We start from the raw sequence: 17,087 nt of genomic DNA, 5'->3' as shown, positions 1-17,087 counted from the left end.
TTTTATTTATGTTTCCAGAATTACACCTTTGGAATAGATCCTGACCTTGTGGGGCTCCCTCAGTTAGGGAGTAAACAGTGAGATATTGTTTCATTCTTTGTAGTTGTATTGCTACCATACATTCAGTGCAAGGCTATGTAAATACTTACTGATTGGTATCAGAAACCTGAAATTTACTAGTTTAACACAATGAAAATGAATTTTCTCCAGCATGACCACAAGGTGGCACTAAAAGGATGCAGTATAGAAATAGTCACTAAATTATCATGAAGTTTTACTCTTGCCTTTGAAAAATGAAATAAGGCACCAAAATTTCCAGGATGTCTAATCAAAATGCCATCATAGGACATGATTTCTGTCTTCTACTATCTAAAGGGCTGCCATTTGCTATGGGTGCCCAGAGGGCAGAGCAAGGACTAAGGGGGAGAACTTTTTGAGGCACAGATTTGAGATTTTTTGAATAGAGAAACTGAAACAATTAGAGATGCTCAAAAGTGTAATGGGCTACTTCAGGAAGTGGTGGAGGTCTTCAAGGAAAGTCTAGATGACCATTTGTCTAGCTAAATTGTAGAGTGGATTCTTGTTTAGGTATGGATTAGATTATATGGCCTTTGGAATCTCTTTTAGATCAGAGTGGGTGTAGTTTAGAACTTTTTCCCAAAAAGGAAGGAAAGTGAAAACTTCTTTAATTCATTAATTCAACAACTGCAATGGATATAGAGTGCTCAGCCTGAAGTAAGGAAGAGACTCATCTTCCTGAATTCCAAACTGACCTCAGATATTTATTAGCTGTGTGACCCTGGGCAAGGCACTTAAGCCTGGCTGCCTCAGTTTCTCACCTATAAAGTGAGCTGGAGAAGGAAGTGACAAACCACTCCAGTATCTTTGCCATTAAAACCCTAAATGGGGCCACAAAGAGTCATCTATGATTGAACAACAACTACTACTACTGCCAAGCACTGTGGGATAAAAAAGCAAAAACAGCCTAGCCTTCAAGGAGGACTTCACTCCACCATCTTCCCTGCTTCTGTTGTGCTCTTCCAAAGAGACCTCTGAAGACTATGCCCTGGAGGAGCTAAGCAAAGTTTTGGAACTTCTGACTAGAAACTATGCTATCCTGGCCTCCTCGGACCTGCCTATGTTATCCCCCAGCCATCTTTTTTTTGCCATCTGCCATTGTGCATTTAATTCCACTCCTCCATCAAAACATTCTTCCTTGGCCATCATTTCTGTACACTCTCACACACACGTATAATAGTCTATAAAGAGAGCTCTATATAGTCTAATAGTAATACTATTTGAGAGAGAGAGAGAGAGAGAGAGAGAGAGAGAGAGAGAGAGAGAGGAAGAGAGGGAGAGGGAGAGGGAGTGGGAGTCTCTATTTGAAGTTGTAGTCCTAGCATTTAGCCATAATGCCTGGCACAGAATAAGCTCTGATACCATAGCTAGGTGAGAACAATGACTCAATCAGTCAGAAGACTTTAAACTGTGTGAAAAAATCTTTTAAATTCATTGAAATAAAATTACAAAAGGCAAGTATTCCAGTTGGATGGGGGATTTTGTTCAGCCCTCTGGACCCTGTATTAAGCATCAAGTTCAATTTGCTACAAAGAGAAGTAGCTTAGAATGTGTGACTGCCTCATATGTATCCTAGAAGCAAAGACGCTACTGAGTTGTGGCAGAGAAGGGAGAAAGAAAAGTTCCAAGAAGAGGCCAGTTCTTTGCCCTCATCTCCCCTGATATGCTTGTCTTTGCACAGACACTACAGTATCTAGAGGCCAGAGGGTTAATGAGGATAGTCATAAATGTGAAGACAGGAAGAGAGTCTAACATTTGCCCATTTGTTAGAAAGTTTTTCTAAATGAGGGCTTGGGAGGAACTGTGACTGAATTCATAATTCTTTTTTTTTTTTAATTAAAAACCCTTACCTTCCATCTTAGAATCAATACTGTGTATTGGTTCTAAGGCAGAAGAGCTGTAAAGGCTAGGCAACTGGGGTTAAGTTACTTGCCCAGGGTCACACAGCTAGAAGTATCTGAGGTCATATTTGAATCCAGGATCTCCTGTCTCTCAATCCACTGAGCCACCCAACTGTCCCCTGAACTCATAATTCTTTTAAAAAATAAACACCCTAAATTTGGAGGTGGAAACCTAAGGTCATGTTATATCCCCTCCTAGGCTTAAAATGAGCTAATGATTTTTAACAGATGTTAATCTCTAAATAAATGCTTTTTTTTTAATGATTTGCTCCTTTACTCCACTGTACTATTACTCCTTAACATTCTTGTAAGACTTTGACAGGTGTTTTGAGCATTCTTCAATCTAAAGAGAGAGAGAGGGCCTCATTTCCTGCCTCCTAGTTCCAGAAGCACCAAACCTACTTATAAGTTTAGAAGTTGAAGGGACTTCAAAGGTCTTCAAGACCAGCCCCCTCATTTTACAGCAGAGGAAACTGAAATGCTTAATTCTAGAGACTACTTTCTGTTGATTATTTCCAAATTATCCTGGGTATAGCTTGTTTGTAAGCACTGTCTTTTGTCTATATATCTATCCCTAGAGCTTAGCACAGTGCCTAGCCCATAGAAGGAGCTTAATAAAGTCTTATTGCCTGCCTGAGAGGCTAAATTCAATTCAATAAACATTTAGCAAGCAGCCAACTATGGGCCAGAAAAGGTGCTAAGCTTTTGGGATAGAGGAAAATGACAATCCCTGTTCTCAAAGAGCTTAGAGTCTAATGGAGGAGATTACACGCAGAACAAATATACACAAAGTAAGCTATTTGTAGGATAAATAGGAAATAATCAACAGAGGGAAAGCACTGTTATTAAGAGAGATTGGTGACTTGTTTAAGGTTACCTAGGCAAAAAGAGTGCCTTGCCTAAGGTCACAAAAGAAAAGCACCATTTGAACCCAGAAAGTATCCTAAATTTAGCTTCTGTGATCCATGTACATCTGAGTTAAAATCCCAGGGTTTTTTTTCACGCTGGTTTTTCATCGCAGCAGGGGGTCCAAGACAAACGAAAAGAGCCCAAGCCGACAGAGGTCTAAATGAGAGCTCAGTCTGGGGTTGGGAGGGGATAGGAGGGAAGGGAAGGGGCAGGTGGGGAGAAGGTAGTTAGTTAGATATGGAGAAGTGCTTCCCTAGTAGGTGTGGAAAGTCCTCTAGACCCCGCCTCCTAAACTTCCCAGCACGCCCTGCGGGGGAGGTGTCCAGCGGGAAGTGGGAGGGGGTTCGGGAAAGAGGTGAGAAGGGTGTGCGTGAGGGCGTCGGTTTTGCGACAGGGCGGTGCGTTACGGAAGCGGAAGTGGTGGGTGCGCTTGGCGGCGGCGGCGGGAGCTGAGGAGTCGGGAATCAAAACAAAGGGCTGGGGGGGTGGGGGGGTAGGCGGTATGGCCGGCATGTGAGAACAGGTGGAGCAGGTGGCTGAGGTGAGTGTGCGTGAGGGGGGGGCGGGGCGGAGTGGAAGGGTCGTGGCCCAGCCCTGTGGTCCCTTTTTTTTTTTGTCTTTGGGACCTGAAATAAGAACCTTTCCTAGCACCACCACCCCCTCCCCCCGCCAACTCTTGGGAGGTCTGCTCCTCGCTTTGCTCCCCTCCGGTCCGCGCCGTCTCGGGGACTCGCTGCTTCCCCAGTCCTGGCCCTGCCCCACAGCGGCCTTGAGGACACTGTCCCCACTCCATCCCCCATCCCCCATCCCTTTGCCTTGGTTAAGGGAGTCGGCTAGCAGCCCTCCCTTGGGCCCTCGCGTCCTTTGCCTCCTCTCTTGCAAGCAGTTTTTGCTTGGGGGTTGGCAGCTTTGCTGAGCCGTGCGTGAACCCCTTGTTTTTACTTAGAGGGCTGTGGTGGGGGGCAGATAGCACAGGGCTCTCTAGCTTACAGTTGTGAAGGGGAAGAGTAGAGTAAAAGAAGCCCGTGGTTATCTGACTGTCTTGCACGCCCTTCCGTGCTCCTCTGCTCCTACCCCCTACCCCTAGTCGTCTGAGGTGGCAATATTTACTTTGTGTTTGTCATTGGAAAGGTGACTACAAATAAGAGAATGTTGGATTTATCGGTGACAGAAGTCACTTCTTATCTTCACTTAAGTGTATATAGAGAACCGCTGTAAAACTGTTGCCACTGTTTGTTGTAGAACTAATTATTCCAAAATGAAATGCGGCATGTTTGAGTATATCACTAAAGAAATTCTTTATTATGAGACTTGTAACATCACAATTGGTTCAGCAAAGTGCCAAATGCCATAGGATATAAAATCCATAAAAGAACCACATATCCTTATACCTCAAGAGAGGAGACCACATACCATTATAATTTCAAGGAAAGAATTTAAGACGTGGTACTTGGAATTTATACCATCCTAGACATCTGTAAGAGACTGGTTGAATTTCTGGTTCTATTCTAGAAAAAGCTCAACTTTTATATTAAGTTGAACACATTCAGTCTAGGACTCTGGTACAATTTATCCTTTTGTACAATATATCTTTTTGTACATAGTTTGTTTTCCTGTTGTCACCTTCATTTATTATCGTGACCTTCTTGGGAGCAAAAGAACTGCTTTTTTGCTGTTCTTTGTAACTTCAGCACTTAGCACTGTGCCTGGCACATAATGGACATTTAATAAATAAATGTTTGTTGACCGTATCCAACATCTTGATTTGATTATTTTACTTTATGTGATTTCCAGGGACAATTTGGTAGAATTTGAGACTAGGGTACTATTAGGAGTGGTTTGCTTTTCTTCTTTTCCTTTTCAGAACATTTCACCTCTTGAATTTGTTCTTGAAAAGGAAGATGAGAGTATATTGGACAGATCATACTAAAGTTGACTTTGTCCCATTACCTATAAAGTTTGACAGTTGAATTGTAAATGAACTGTTAATGATTTTGAGACTGGAACATTGATAGTTCTCTTGTCTTGACATGAGCATATAAGATCCCTATATTTAACCTTATTTGATGGGATGACAGTGAATTTCAAGTAGGGTGGGTTAGTATCAGGTACCAAGGTAGGAACATGGAAAATAAAAGTTTTGCAGTAAGAAGAAAATTGACCAAATGAAGCCTGTTCCATTCCTTCTGTTCCAGGCCTTTTCTTGATCACACAGATGTTAGCTCTCACTACTCCCAAAATACTTTGTATCTGTTTTGCTTTTACTTATCCATGTATATATTATTTCCCTCCTATAAAATGTGTACTTCTTAAGGGCAGGGATTATTTGGGTTTGTCATTGTAGCCCCATAGCCTTATTATACCTAATAGACATTTAATAAATGCATATTGAATTATACTTTTAAGAATGGTCTATATTTATGACAGTAGAATCTAGTAATATAGAATCCAGTATCTCATAAAAATAAACATTGTACTTTTTCATTTTACCTCGAATCCCAAAAGGTTCAGCCAGTGAGTCTGTTGCTCTTTGAAGATTCTGACTCAACTGAGTTGTAGCAAAACCAGAGGATGATAAACACTAGTATATCCGGAAAAAAAATACTTTATTATTACTTGATCTGCCCACATAAGTTTGGATAATTTTACAGATATGCATATCTCTATAAGTTAGAGCTCTTATGTATATTCTCACATTCCTAAATTAATTTTGAGGGCCTGTTTTTTCCTGAGGGCAGAGAAGGGAAAATTTGTCAGTATCAGCACTCAGCTGCAGATACAGTCAGTCCTGTTATTTTCTATTAAACTGGGTTGCTAGGAGCCCCTGCAGAAAAATTAAGAGTTTGGAGGAATGCTCTAGTTGAGTTAATCTCCTGTCTGTAGACATGGGTTGGTATTTGAGGAGGACAATGGAAGGCAGTTAGAAAGAATAGTTGAGTTAGAGATGAAATAAGTTAAAAAATATAACACAAGCTTATGATGAATCAATAAAAAAAAGTTCACATGTGATTTTAAGTCCCACTGAAACCATAGTGTCTAGTCAGCCAATGTGCAATTTCATTGGTTATTACTTGTGTCCTTGATCAGAACCTATTTCCATGTTGTTGTTTACACTAGAATGTTCATTTAGAGTCTACATCCCCAACAATATGCCTTCAACCCATGTATTCAAGCAGTTGTTTTTCTTCTGTGTTTTTACTTCCACAGTGTTTCCTCTGAATGTGGATAGTAGTTTTTCTGTAGGTTCCTCCAAGTTGTTCAGGGTCATTGCATTGCCACTAATGGAGAAGTCCATTACATTCGATTATACCACAGTGTATCAGTCTCTGTGTACAATCTTTTCCTGGTTCTGCTCCTTTCGCTCTGCATCACTTCCTGGAGGTTGTTCCAGTCCCCACGGAATTCCTCCACTTTTATTATTCCTTTGAGCACAATAGTATTCCATCACCAACATATACCATATAGTGTCTAGATTAGTCAAAGAAAAGTTAGCTAAAAGATTTTGGGTACTCTCTATAAAAGTTATCTTTTGGAAAGAACACATGAAGAAGATAGCCTGGAAGAAATATTTGGGTGTGATTTTTTTTTTAAGTTACTTTAAGAGTGCCTTCTTTTTGGGAAATTACTGAGAGGAAATGCTTGTGTCTATCTCAGAAAGTTTTAAAATAGAAGATCAGGGTTGATGGTAGATTGTATTTGTGTATAAGATGGAAAGAACTTGGGAATGAAACAGTGCTTTTGCCATTGTTAAGTATTCCCTAGGTAAATGGATAACATTGACTTGATCTGCTGTCTTTGTTTTGTTAAATTTCAGTAATGTCTTTGTAATTTGTAGTTCTAGATTATGAGTGTACTGCTCAGAATAAAATCATCAATTCTAAGAGAGAATAGCTGACTTTTTTTTGTGATAAATCAGTTTATAATACTGAAATAAATAGTGGAATCAGTTTCATTTGGTGGGGTATTCTGAACAAAGTACAAAGTTCTTAGTTTTTTATTGGTTTTCTAGGCATTATTCGTGAAAGATTGGATTTTACAATACCCTAAAAAATGGTATAGAGTAAATAGCTTTAGCACATTTTGAAATCATCTTTTTGGCAGTGAATATGGATAGTTTGTTCCTACAAAAACTTTGGTGTTAATAGAAATAACTAACCCCATAGCAAATTAATAGTATTCAGAATTCTTTAGAAAATGATCTGAATTTTTGTATGTGATGTTGAGTTGATTTAAAAAAAATTGATCATTAAACAGACTTGATTATACTATAAACATATTAAAGTCATTAATGTAAAGAAAATAATTTAAAATTTTGCATTTAGAAATATAATGTTCAAATCTTGTACTTCACAGGGGGGGAGAATGAAAGAAAGGAAAGACCAAAGAATGTTGAGCTACTCTGCATGGTTGTATGATGGAAGGAAACGGAACCGAGAACCCCTGCAATAGGTCACGTGGATGGCTTCAACAAGATAGTGATGCTAAGCCATGGCTTTGGAAATTTTCTAATTGCTTTTCTCGTCCTGAACAAACATTGCCACTTAGTCCAAAAACGGTAACTATGGTATACTAGTGACATAGGAGATTCTTTATTAAAGTAGTTCCTTTTGTGCAGTAATTTGTTTGTGTCATTGTGGACAATGTCAAACTTTATTATGCATACTTTTGGTAATGTTCTTTTGTTGTTCATTATTATATTTTCTAACTAAAGAGCAGTATATTTTCATAACTCCTATGTATAGTAGGAGAGTAGATACTTTTGAATATTTAATGTCAGACTCTTAGGAAAGCTTTTTCCCTTTAGACCTGGCATCAATTCACTCTAAAGATAAATTGTATAACAAAAAAAATTAAACTCAAGGTTATATTTACTATATCTTGAGTTTAAAAGTCTTTTTCTTATAATACAGAAAAGGCAAATGAGAGCTTTATTGGTTTTCTATATTCTGTTCAATAGATTGTTTCATCATAACTCCTTATTACCTTTTTCTTTTAAAGAAAATTTATTTTTTATTAATGCCTGAATTACTTTTATTTCCAATTATATTGCTCTTGTCCCCTCTCTTACCCCAGTGAGTCATCTCTTTCAAGCCATTTCCTTTCAAAATTTTCCTAACCATTTCACATTTTTTCTATGCAAAAATTTTCTTACCCTAATAGTGCTTATTGTTTTAGTTTATGTGGGCTTTTTCTAATTTGTTTTTCTTCTTCGAATTTACATTCATTACAAAGATTCACTGAATAGAATATTGATACTACTTAGTTTTTTACTTTACACACCTCTGTTCTCTGTTTCTCTCTGTTCTCTGTTTCCGTCTAGCTCTTTTTATAGCCAGTTTGGTTCTATGTGAGAAGTGTAAGAAATTTTTCTTTGGCATGGGCTACTTGAAAATTGTCAGTAAGGAACTTAGTTTGCTACTATATTGCTTTTTTAGACATTGTTTCATTCTTGGAAATTTTGGTCAGTTGAGAGTAGTTGTAAAGAAGTATCTGCTTTAGGTTAAATTCATCAGCACTAGAAATAGAAACTTCTTGCAAAATAGTCTATATCTGATACTTCCACTTTCCACATCATCTGCTCTCCTTGACCCTTCACAGTCTGACTTCTCTCCTCAATACTGCTAAAACTGCTTTCTCTAGTCACTAAGGTGGGATTAGAAGAATCACCAGGGTTCTCCATGGCCCCTCCAAAGTATATTGTTTTGTTCACTACTTCCTCTCCTCTTAGATATTCTGCTCTAGAAAAGTGTGGTGGCAAACTCAAAAAGAAACAGATACTCGTGGGGCATTCCCTATGTTGACTTTGAAAACCACAAATTAACATTATATTGTGTTGTTTTTATTTGTTAAACATTTCCCAGTTATATTTTAATCTGGTTCAGGTTCAACTAGTACTCTTGTTTCTCTTCTTACTTCTTATTGATCTTTGTCTCTGCTTTTTGCTTGTGTTCTTTCTGGTCTATTAAGTTGGGTATTTCCCATGTGTCTATCCTTAACCACCTTTTTTACTTTGTCATCTTTCTTGACAATCTTTTACTCCCAGGGCATCAACTATTACTTCTGTTTGAATGACTAAAATCTTACTCTTTATCACTGTCCCTTCTCTTCAGTTATTAACTACAATTCCCAATTTACACTCATCCCATATATTCATCTGTTGTCAAATCTTGTCATTTTTACCTTCACAATATGTCCTTCTCTCTGCTCCCACAGCTACCACTAGGTGCCTTTATCACCTCTTGTCTGGGACTATTACAGTAACTTTTTATTCAGTCTCCTTGCTTTAAGTCTTCTCTAGCTACAATCTGGCACACACTCAATTACCAGCCCATTACTCAATAAATTCCATTGGCTTCTATGAGCTCCAATTTAAACAAGTTTGCTAGTATTTATTAAGTGCTTTATTTATTTATCATGTGCCAAGCACTCTGCTAAGGGCCAGGGATACAAAGAAAGGGAAAGAAGAAATAAGCATTTGTATAGTGCCTACTATGTTCCAGGTACTATGCAAAGCACATTTTACAAATATTACCTCATTGGATCTTCACTATCACCCTGGGAGGTAGGTGCTGTTTTTATGCCCATTTTATAGTTAAGGAAACTGAGGGAAACAGAAGTTGAGTGATTTGCCCAGGGTCACACTGCTACTGAGTGTCTGAGACTGAATTTGAACTCAGGTCTTCCTGATTGGAGTGAGCGCACAGCACTCATGTGTGTATGTGTCATATGTGAATATGTATTCATAAACACATAATTTAAATTGGAGATATTTTTAAAGGAAAGGTACTAAGATTTAGGAGGACTAGACAAAGCCTATAGAAGGTGTGCTTTTAGTTGTAATTTGAAGGAAGCCAAGCGACAGAAAGGAAAGGAGAGAGTTTTAGGCAGGGAAGTCAGCCAGTCAAAATGCCTGGATCCAAGAGATGTATTGTGTGTGAGGAACAAAAAGCAGGCCAGTGTAATTGGATCAAAGAATATGTGGAGGTGGGGGAGTAGAGTATAAGAAAACTGGAAATGTAGGAAGGAGCTGGGGTTGGAAGAGTTTGAATGTCAAATAGGGGATTTTATATTTGATCCAAGAAATGACAGAGAGCTATTGGACTTTATTGAATGGGATGGGGTTGTGGTGAAATAATCAGACCTGAGCTTTAAGAAGATCATTTTGATGGCTAAATGGAGAGTCCATTAGAAAAACTTGAAACTGAGAGCCTCTCAGAAGGCTATATCTTATAGTCTATGTGTGAGGGGATGGGGGCCTGTACCAAGAAGGAGTCATTATTTGAAGAAAGAAGGGGTATATAGGATTGATGTTGCAAAGGCATAAACAATAAGACTTGACTGTTGTTTGTATGCTGGGAGAATGAGAATGAGAGTGAAGAGTCAAGGGTAATACTTAGGTTTTGAGTCTGAGTGATGAGGAAGATGGTGGTACCCTTGATAGTAATAGGAGAGTCAGGAAGAGGAGAGTTTCAGAGGAAGATAGTGAGATTAAGTTGTTTGTGAGACATCTAATTCAAGGTGTCTTTATAGGTAATTGGAGATCAGAGGACAGACAGGAGACAGGTGAGGCTAGAAAATAGGTTGAATTATTGACATTAGGGATGATAATTATATCTTCATGGAAACCAATGTAATAAATTCCTATCTCTCAGGTCTTATTCTTTATTCCCTTCCTTGTACATATGATATAGCTACACAAGCTCACTTATTATGGAGTCTGCATAGCAGGTTATCTCCCAAACTCTCTGAATTTGAACTGCTAGAACTCCTATTCACCTCTGCCTCCTCGGTTACCATTTTTTCCCTCAAGACTTAGCTCAGATTCTACCTTCTGAAGAAGGTCTATGCCACCCCTATCACCATGCCCACACAAGTCCCTTCACTCTTCAGTTACCCTCCATTTACTGGATATAATGTCTTGTATATACAGAGCTATTTTTCTGTTGTCTCCCTTATTAGAATGTGAGCTTCTTAAGAGCAAAGACTGGTTTTGACTTTCTTTGTATTCTCAGGGTGTACCACTGTGCCTGGCACATAATCAGTGCTTCATAAGTGCTTGTTGACTGATTTCTACACTCAGTTCTCTAACTGCCTACCTACAGAATATCTTAACCTTTAACTCAGCACATCCAAAATAAAGTTTAATATATTTTGCCTTAAACTTCTTCCTTATTCTGACTTCATATTTTCTGTCAATAGTGATATCACTAGCCTTCCATTTTTGACACCCTGGCATTTATTTGGCACTTCTTTGTCCTTTGTTTCCCATATTTAGCCAATTTCCAAGCCCTATTGATTCTATCCTTCAGAATTTCTTATACCTGTTCCTTTCTTTCATTCTATTATAGGTAATTACTACCACTTGCTTGGGCTATTGCAGTTACCTTCACTCTCTCATATCTCTCATGCCATCACTAGATTCATCTTCTCTATTTATCTGGTTACAGCTCTCCTCTACCCAAACAGACTTAAGAAAAGTAAAGTTTGATATTTGAGACCTTCAACAATATGGTACCATTTCCTTTATTATTCCATATACGTATATATATATATGGAAATAGTATGCCCAATACTTTCTTGCTATTGCTTATATTGTTTCTTTGCCTGGAATGCTCTTCACTTGTTTTTTAATTCCTATCCATTTCAAGGACTGCCTCTTCCTTCTCCTATCTAGGTACTTCTTTTGACCTACAATAGTATTTTAACCCTTTCTTATAGACTTGTCATGTATTAATTTGTATTATATTTCTCCTATTAAAAACTTCATGAAATCAACTTTTTATTATAACCCCTAGCACAGTGTTCTTCACACAGTAGGTTCTATGTAAGTGTTTGATTTGAAGTGAAATCTCCAGATGCAAAGTTCAGTGGCCTTTTTATATGAACTCACTTATGTTGATTTATTCTTCATCTGCTTCAATAGTCAGTCCCTTAAAATTGAATAATAGAGATGATTTTTGTCTGTTTCCCCAGTTTGGTTTTTGTTTCTTGAATAAAGTAGTTACTTAAATAGACTTAGGATTTGTTCTTTTGAATGGAATATGAGGGAAATTTTAGACTTCACATTCTAATCTAAGATATATCTCAATCTTTCATTTTTCAGAAAGATTACATGGAGAACAAAGTTGTTGTAGAATTAAAGGATGTACCATCTCCTCTTCATGCTGGCGCTAAACTTTTCCCAGCAGCCCCAATTCCAGATATTCATCCTCTTCAGCAACCTCCTGGTCCTAAAGTAAGCTGCTGTGCTCGTTGCTCTAATGACCCTTCAACTCCTCCGATGCACTTTGGTGGTGGCAGCGGCACTGGTGGCAGAGGTACTGGGGGCTTGATTCACGCTGGCTCACTATTAGACTCACCAGGCACTGGAACAATCACTTGTCAAGTAGGGTCAGGGTTTGCTTTTCAGTCTGCATCTTCACTGAAGAATGCTCCAGCTAGAAATAATTTGGCAGGCATTGCAAGTGACTTTTCCAGCATGTGTATAGAAAGTAACTTCTCTTCCTGTAAACACCTGCCCTGTTGTGGAAAACTCCATTTCCAATCATGTCATGGTAATGTGCGCAAACTGCATCAGTTCCCAGCTCTTCCGAGCTGTACTTCCTCTGGCTATTTTCCCTGTTCTGATTTCACAAGTGGGGCTCCTGGGCATTTGGAAGAGCACATTTCACAGTCGGAGCTCACATCCCACATGTGCACCAACCCTTTGCATCTAAATGTGGCACCATCGGTTTGTTTAAAAGGCTCTCATTACTGTGAAGACTGTTTAAGCAAGGTTTGTATATGTTTTATTTTATTTTTTTCACTTGGGGTTTTAGAAATGGGAATTTCTAAGAAGTTTTACATTATTGATGTAAGATTGTACTTTTGACAAGATTTTATTTTTAATTTAGAAGATAATTTTATTAATCAGTATAACTTTTGCTGATCCTGGAGGACGGTATGAAATCAATCAACAGTAAGAATTAGGTCTGACATTGAAGGTAAAAGAAAAATATAATTATGTAGAAATAGTACTTGGACTGAGCCAGGTAATTCATGCTTCCTAGAGCTTGTTTGATATTTATCTGGACCTGTAATTTCATTGTTGTGGGAAAGCTTATTTGTAGACTCTCCACTGATACAGATCAATAATTTGTATCTAATTAGTCTTTAAAAGTTATTTGGGGCACTGAGAGTTGGCAACTTGCCCATGATACCACAGCTGGTGTATATCTTTCTATGTCTTTCTGACACCATGCTACTTCTCAGAGTTTCTTAAATTACAACAAATACATTTACCAATGCTTATTTATGTTACATGAACTTACAAAACCAAATTAATTTTCAATTTTCCTTTTGACTTCGAATAAAGACTAAGAAGAATATTGTGACATAAATTTAAAAGACTTGATTTTACAGACTCAGTCATAATATAGTTCAGAATTTAGTTGAGTATATTATAGTAAAATTGGGAACTTGACACTTGACTGATATGTATGACTGCATTCATATGAAAAATTTTAATATTTTTAATGTAAAGCACAAGATTCATTGTCATTTAGTCTTTTCAGTAGTGGCTGATTCTTCATGACCACATTTCAGAACTTTCTTGGCAAAGATACTGGAGTGGTTGGCCATTTCCTTCTCTAGTTCATTTTATAGATGAGAAAACTGGGGCAAACACATTAAGCAACTTGGCCAAAGTCACACAGCTAGTAAATGTTTGAAGATGGATTTTTGAACTCAGATCTTCCTGACTCCAGACCTAGCATTCTATCCACCGTGTCACCTACCTGCCCCAATGCCCATGATATGTATATAAAGAAATAGTTTGTAGAAGTTGTGAGCCTCAGAATGTGGAGTTTCAAACACTGAATTCTCTGGCCATTCTTTGCATGGTCTTATTTTTGTGACAGATAGTAAAGGATAGCCTGGGCTTAGTTTCTAAGTTTAATGACTACAGGTTCCAGGAAATAAAACTGAAAATTTTAATAGAGGGATGGAAAAGTATTTAGGATATTCATTACATGCTTTTTGGGTATTGAGTATGATTATAAAGTCTAAAATAATGTGATTGAAAAACTTGTTTTTAACAGCCGGCAAGAAATAGTATAATTGATGCTGCTAAAGTCTGGCCAAATATTCCACCTCCAAATACTCAAACTGCATCGATCTCTATCCCTTTGTGTAATGGCTGTGGAACCAAAGGAACAGGGAATGAGACAGCTTTGCTACTTGCAAATAGTCTTAGCAAAACAGCATCAAAATATGGTAAATGCTATTTAAATCCACATTTTATACTAGTTTAATTTTGAATATAAAATGTTAATATCACAAATATATTTTATTTTTGTTAATTTTGGGGGCGGTGCTAAAGCCCTCTGTTTCCTTCTCTTTCTAGCCAAAAAAAATCAAGAAAAGAAAAACATTCTAAAGCCCATTAAATCAATAGCTTTTTATTTTATCATAAGTAGAGACTCTTTTGCTAGGAGAATTAAAGTTGGAAGAGACTACCTTGTTACTATCAAGTTAGGATTACAGTTGTGTTGAGTCTTGTTACTGAGTCCTCATCTTTGTCTAAAGGAAAAAAGAATTTGTCATAGGGATTAACAAAAGTATTTAAAAATCCCTACTGTATGTTGAGATAACAGCTATTTCATAGAGGTACTGTTCAATATTATGTCTTATTTTTTAAAAATGATATTAAATCAGGTGTTAATGCACTGCTACATATTAAAGCACTTTGTAACTGCTCAATCTTTTTTATATTTTCTGGTACTTTCTTTTTCTTTTACTTTCATAGCTGCAATAGTCTTTCAGGTGTATGTTGGTTTCAGAGAAATATGACTGGTCAGAAAATGAGTCAGATTTGTAAATTGACTTGCTTTATGTATTTTACAAGATCATGTCAGCTTTAGGTTTGTTTGTTTTTCCTTGTAAATGGGGATGGCATCTCAGATGGTAAATATGGTATTTTTGCCCCATAGTCATGGTTTCCCCTTGAGGGAATATGATATATAATAAAGTGTTTCTTTTCTACCAAGTATAATTAGCTGGAAAAAATAGTAGGAATCATACTTGATTTTATTTTCACTAATTTTTATTTTTCCATAATTACAATTAAAAATGTTAAAATTTTTAAAGGGTCATCAGAAGTTGCCATAGCAGGACAGGTGCTAGAAAACTTACCCCCCATTGGAGTTTTTTGGGACATTGAAAACTGCTCTGTTCCTTCTGGCCGGTCAGCTGTGACTGTTGTACAACGAATTCGCGAAAAGTTTTTTAAAGGCCACAGAGAAGCAGAATTCATCTGTGTCTGTGACATCAGTAAAGAAAACAAAGAAGTTATTCAAGAGCTGAATAATTGCCAGGTAAAAGAAAATACTCTGTTATGGTATATAACTTGAATTTTTTTCAAATTATAATGTTCAATAATAATTCTTTCATTTTTTATTGGGTATATTCTGTTGACTGATAAGGATCACAAGAAATTATCTACCTTTCTGTATTATTTTTGTCCACCTAGATAATATAATAATAATAATTCCCAGTTGTATCTAACCAATCTTAGACAATAATATTTTTGTTTTATATTATTTGAATATTATGACTTTTTCATGTGTTTGCCTTATCTCCCCAGGATTAGTTATTTTCCCGCTGAAAAGGAAGGTCTTTGATGTTATTATTTATGCCCTTTAGTCCCCTGCATACAGTAGATAATAAATATTAGTTGATAGATGAAAATATTTTTTGAGGGGTTGTGTTGCATTCTGTTGTATACTGGACTTGGAGGACTTGCTTTGTTACCTCCTACCTATGCAATTAGACAAAAATCAAAGCCTCTTTAAATGGAGATAATAATAGTATCAACTATATAGATTTGTCGTGAGGCTTAATTAAAATGTGGTACTTACATGTTTTGCAAACTTTAAAGTATTCAATAAATATTGCTATTGTTAATATTACTTTGAGAGTTTTAGGTCACAGAATCAAATCTAAAATTGTGTTCTACACAACTTAAAAATATATTAGCAATCATTTCAGCTAGTCAAGTACCTGATAGTTACTTCTTTGAGGTATTTATTATTTTTTTTCAGTGTTATAGTTTTGTGCTAGTTAACAACCACATTCCCTAATGAAAAAAATTGATGTGCTGTTATTGAATTGCTAGGTCCTTTTTAATAATAGAAGCATTATAATTATTAGGTTATCTAAAATTATATGTTTCTATTAAACATCTACTGAAATTTCCTACTTGTATATTTTATGTGACTGGACTTCTGGAAATAGAGATTTTTCTGAAAGAGTACATTTATGTGCCTCACCATTGCTATTTTTTGCATGTTAGAGTTGAGGTTGAGGGAATCAAGTAGAGACACTGCTTTATATGACCCTTATAACTGACATAAAAATACAAAATTTCAGGAGTTTGTCCATTCCCATCCTTCCTCTTTGTTCCTCACCTGTCACCCCTTTGTCATAATTTCTTAGGAGGTTATTAACTTACAAATATAATCTACAGATTTTTATTTTTCACCATAGTTTTAAATCTTTATCATTATCCACATATTTTAACCAAAGATGTTTAATTTCCTTCTGTTCATCTTCTGATATAACAATTAAACAGTGAAGTGAGAAAAAATAACAAAAAGTGATCAATGAAAGGAGAAATTAGTAGTAAAAATCTAGATAATTCATAAATTCTATAAAATAAACCCAGTTAATTGAAAGCTGACCATTTATGTTTTTCCTTGTTAAAATGGCAGTTAAAGAATAGTATTATTTTTCTTTCTTAAGGAAGATATTTACAAGGTAATATGCAAATATAATAGCTTTTAATCTTCACTTTGATGTTTTTATGATACATGTAGGTGACAGTTGCACATATCAATGCTACTGCAAAAAATGCTGCTGATGATAAACTCAGACAGAGTCTTAGAAGATTTGCAGATACTCATACTGCACCAGCCACTGTGGTTCTTGTGTCTAGTAAGTTTGTGTTAACATATTTGATAGTTTAAGTTAAATTTACTGTGTGTTAATGGTTATAGATTACTTTGGAATCTAAAAACTTGTAAAATAAAATATGCCCTTAAAAGGAATATGTAACAAATGCTGATGCTTATTAAACTGGAGCCTCATTATAACAGATGTCTTTTTAGGAGTTCTTAACCTAGGGTCTGTGAACTTGGGTTTTTAATATTTGATAATTGTATT

The 17,087-nt window shown here is 36.6% G+C and overlaps 1 protein-coding gene across 3 annotated transcripts in view; it reads left to right on the top strand.

The window, feature by feature from the left end:
• The first annotated feature begins 3,228 nt into the window (after nt 1–3,228).
• The window catches only part of MARF1 (meiosis regulator and mRNA stability factor 1), a 41,472-nt gene continuing 27,613 nt past the window's right edge, over nt 3,229–17,087 (top strand). The window contains exons 1-6 of one of the 3 annotated variants that reach the window (XM_056806193.1): nt 3,229–3,429; nt 7,242–7,443; nt 11,992–12,663; nt 13,967–14,141; nt 15,015–15,241; nt 16,742–16,859. In XM_056806193.1, coding sequence (XP_056662171.1) covers nt 7,300–7,443; nt 11,992–12,663; nt 13,967–14,141; nt 15,015–15,241; nt 16,742–16,859 — 1,336 coding nt within the window. In that variant the 5' untranslated portion in view covers nt 3,229–3,429; nt 7,242–7,299. The remainder of the gene's footprint in view (nt 3,430–7,241; nt 7,444–11,991; nt 12,664–13,966; nt 14,142–15,014; nt 15,242–16,741; nt 16,860–17,087) is intronic. The other 2 variants (XM_056806192.1, XM_056806194.1) reach the window with 2 other exon arrangements.

Source organism: Monodelphis domestica, chromosome 7 (genome assembly GCF_027887165.1).
Source record: "Monodelphis domestica isolate mMonDom1 chromosome 7, mMonDom1.pri, whole genome shotgun sequence".
Lineage (NCBI taxonomy): Eukaryota > Metazoa > Chordata > Mammalia > Didelphimorphia > Didelphidae > Monodelphis > Monodelphis domestica.
This window is presented reverse-complemented; position numbering and strand designations above follow the sequence as displayed.